This window comes from Parus major, chromosome 25LG2 (assembly GCF_001522545.3).
Source record: "Parus major isolate Abel chromosome 25LG2, Parus_major1.1, whole genome shotgun sequence".
Classification (NCBI taxonomy): Eukaryota; Metazoa; Chordata; class Aves; order Passeriformes; family Paridae; genus Parus; species Parus major.
Genome location: NC_031794.1, coordinates 127,909 through 131,219, shown reverse-complemented (window position 1 = coordinate 131,219; position 3,311 = coordinate 127,909). Strand labels below are relative to the sequence as shown.

Genomic DNA, 3,311 nt, shown 5'->3' with positions numbered 1-3,311 from the left:
ATGTCGAACGTTGGCTCCGAGTGCCTGCAGAGCTGCGAGGTGGCCTGTTCCCAGCCCTGTGCCTACAGCAGGAGCCTGGAGCCCTGCGTTGCCTCCTGTGGCGATTCCAGAGCCGTGGTGTTCCCTCCTCCCGTCGTCATCACCTTCCCGGGCCCCACTCTCGCCACCTGCTCCCAGGAGAGCATTGTGGGCGCTTCCCACCCCATGGTTCTTGGTGATCCGGTCCCATACATCTCCGATGAATCCTATGGAGTGGGGGGCTCCTTTGGGCCTGGGGGCATTGCAGGGGCGGGAGGCTCCTTCGGATCCAGGAGCTCCTTTAGCTACGGAAGCTCCTCGGGGATCGGGAGTGCCTTTGGGCGTGGGGGCTCCTTTGGCTCTGGAATGCAGAATTCCTGGGGGTCCTGTGGGTACGGGGGCGTGCTGGGGGCGAACGGTTCCTTCGGATCTGGGGGTGCCTTTGTCTCCGGAGCCTCCCCGGCAAAGGTGGGCTCCTGTTATGGCCTGAGGTCCCGCAGGAGCCGCCTGGGGAACTGGGGCTCATGCTAAAGCCAAACAACCCAGAAGATGAAAACCCAGGATCCAGACCCGGAATTCCGAGGCTGCTCCCTGAAAACCAGGCCCACATCTCCTCCTGTTGTGCCTCATCTTCGATCAAACGCCGTTCCGTGGGATGAAGTCTCTCCTGGAACTCTTTAATTCATCTTGTCCCCTTGTCCTTTCTGGTGGGGTGGGAATGCTTCAGAATTCCAGGTGGGGCTTTCTGTAAAGGCTCCGGCTGCACCCTGTGAAGTGGCTTTTGTCACCCACGGGGGTGGCCTGGCTGCCCTGGGACCACCAACGAATTGTTCTGTTTTATTCTATTTGGTTTATTTCAAGCCCTAATAAAAAATCTTTCTGAATCGCATTGGCAGCTTCCTGGTTTTCCTTTCCACGGAATCCCGGGATCATTTAGGCTGGAAAGGACCTCCAAGGTCATCAAGTCCAGCTTTTGATCCCCACAAAAGCACCCCTAAGTATCCCAAATCCCCCATTACCCTGGCTCCAAGGGTAAACTGGTTTTAACTGGGAGCTGCACCATTCCATCCCTGGAGGTTTTTCCAGCTGACTGGAAATCATTCTGTGTTGTTTATTGGATAATGTGGAATAGATCAGAAAGGGAAAATAGCTTATTGAGGAATTTCAGACTAATTATATTTGCATTAAAGTGGGATTAATTCCCATCTGATGAGAATTAATTGCTGCACAAGGATTCCTTTCTTCAGACCGGTTTGTAAGTGAAACTGTGGTGAAATAAAAGCCAGAGCCCGGGCCTGTGATGCAACAGGGCTTTAATACAAACAAAAGGTGGGATGAGGCACTACAGAGACAAAGAACAGAATCTCCATGTCAGAATTCCCATTTCAGCATTCCCATTTCGGCCTGGACTCCAGTCCAGCAGTCATTCCGAGACATTCCTTCTCCACCTGGACACTTTCACAGCCAAGTCCCATGACTGGTTTGACTCTTCAGGTTCAGGGAGTACAAAACACAACAGGAGCGAGGGACAAAGGGAGGGAACATCGGGACCCTAAGCCTTGGATAAAGCACAACAAGATCCAAACAACCCCGGCTCCGGCCGGATCAGCTGGAGCAGAGACTGCTTGGAATTCCTAGCCGTCAAGTACTACTTTGCATCCTATTTTTCCTGTGGACATTCCTCAGCTTTAAAGGGTTAAAAAGGCCCGTAGTTCCCGTAGCGATACCTGTAGTACCCTCGGGAAAAATAGGGATAATAATTCCTGCCGTAGCCTGAGAAATAGGAGCCGCGGTAGAGGCTCTCCAGACGTGACATCCCACCCCCGCAGGAGCCGCCTGAGCTGTGGGAGCCCATCCCGTAGGAGCCCCCGCAGGAGGAGCCCATTCCTCCCCCTCCAGAGCCCATCCCGCCGCATCCCGATCCCATTCCTCCTCCAGATCCCATCCCGCCTCCTCCCGATCCCATTCCGCCACCTCCAGACCCCATCCCACCTCCAGACCCCATCCCACCACCTCCAGACCCCATCCCTCCTCCAGATCCCATCCCGCCGCCTCCAGATCCCATCCCGCCCCCTCCAGACCCCATCCCCCCGCCGATTTCGGGGATGGACGACCCAACGATGCTCTCCGTGGGGCAGGAGCTGATGATGGGCCCCGGGAATGTCACGACCACGGGCGGGGCGTAGACGATGGCTCGGGATTCTCCGCAGGAAGCGACGCAGGGCTCGCTGCAGGCGTCGACGTAGGGTTGGCTACACATCACCTCGCAGGGCGAAGAGCAGCGGGCGCTGAGCAGTTGGCCATAGGACGACATCGTTCCCGATCCAACCTGGAAGGAAGAGAAGGTCCCAGCCCGGTTTGGAAGATCCCAGAGGATTGGAAAGATGGGGAAGAATTCCTCAGTTCTGGAGTTGTTTGTGTGTTTAATTCTTTAGTTGCCGCCTTTTAAAGGGTAAAAAATGTCCTGAGGATCCTCCGTTTTGGGTGGTGAAAATGTGTTTTGTCCCCTAAATTCTTAGGGATGAGACTGAGATATCCGGTAGGAAATGGGAGGTGTATGGGAGATTATTCCCTTTGGAGTTTGCTGGAAAGGGAGCTGGGTTATGGGAATGGGGATTTGCCAGGTGGTGTTTGGATGGAGAGGTGCAGATGTGTGGGATTAAATCATCTGAATAAATGAGTTTTGGGTTAAAAGAATTAAAATAATGACTTAAAAAATCATCATTTCTAGGGCACAATCCGCTTTTCCATAAACTGCGCCAATCAAGGGAGATGAATTGTGGGGAAATGCTTCTAATTCTGTTCCCACTCCTCTCTAGTGCTCCATGGAATCACAGAATGGACCCTAAAGATCCAGTTCTGACCCCTGGCATGGGCAGGGACAATTTCCATAGACCCCAAAACCCACCCAACCTGGCCATGGACAGTTCCAGAGATGGAGCAGACTCAGCTTCTCTGGGAATTCCATTCCAAGGCCTCCCCATGTTCACAGGGAAGGATTTATCCCTAAAATCCCATCTAAACCTCATGTCCATCAGTGTGAACCCATTCCCCCCTTTTCCCAGCACTCCATCCCTTGGAAATTGTCTCTCCCCACATTCTTTTTTGGCTCCTTCAGGTCCTGGAATGCCACAACTGGGTCACCCCAAAACTCCTCTGTATTTTTGTCCTGTCTTTATTCCCAGAATGAATTCTGGGAACAACCTCCCTGTCCTCCTCCCACATCATTCCCTTCCCTGTTCCTTTTGGGAATGAATCCCACCCTGATCATGAGTTTGGAGTGACCCTTCTCC

At 53.3% G+C, this 3,311-nt stretch overlaps 2 protein-coding genes across 2 annotated transcripts; one reads left to right on the top strand and one right to left on the bottom strand.

The window, feature by feature from the left end:
- LOC107214617 (feather keratin 4-like) lies at positions 1–549 on the top strand. Its single transcript, XM_015650202.1, has one exon. It carries the CDS (start codon positions 1–3, stop codon positions 547–549), a length of 549 nt encoding a protein of 182 aa, XP_015505688.1.
- A 765-nt stretch (positions 550–1,314) lies between these two features.
- LOC107214667 (feather keratin B-4-like) lies at positions 1,315–2,340 on the bottom strand. The gene is made up of 2 exons (XM_033519834.1): positions 2,011–2,340; positions 1,315–1,854 (listed from the first exon to the last, which is right to left on the bottom strand). The coding sequence occupies exons 1-2, from the start codon at positions 2,330–2,332 to the stop codon at positions 1,715–1,717; spliced, it is 462 nt and encodes a 153-aa protein (XP_033375725.1). The 5' UTR covers positions 2,333–2,340; the 3' UTR covers positions 1,315–1,714.
- Between the last annotated feature and the right edge of the window lie 971 nt (positions 2,341–3,311).

Coding starts and splice junctions, on each gene's coding strand:
- LOC107214617 (XM_015650202.1), top strand. CDS start 1: ATGTCGAACGTTGGCTCCGAGTGCCTGCAGAGCTGCGAGGTGGCCTGT.
- LOC107214667 (XM_033519834.1), bottom strand. CDS start 2,332: ATGTCGTCCTATGGCCAACTGCTCAGCGCCCGCTGCTCTTCGCCCTGC. Junction 1,855..2,010: donor TGGTGGGATGGGGTCTGGAG/GTGGGATGGGGT, acceptor CCCACAGCTCAG/GCGGCTCCTGCGGGGGTGGG.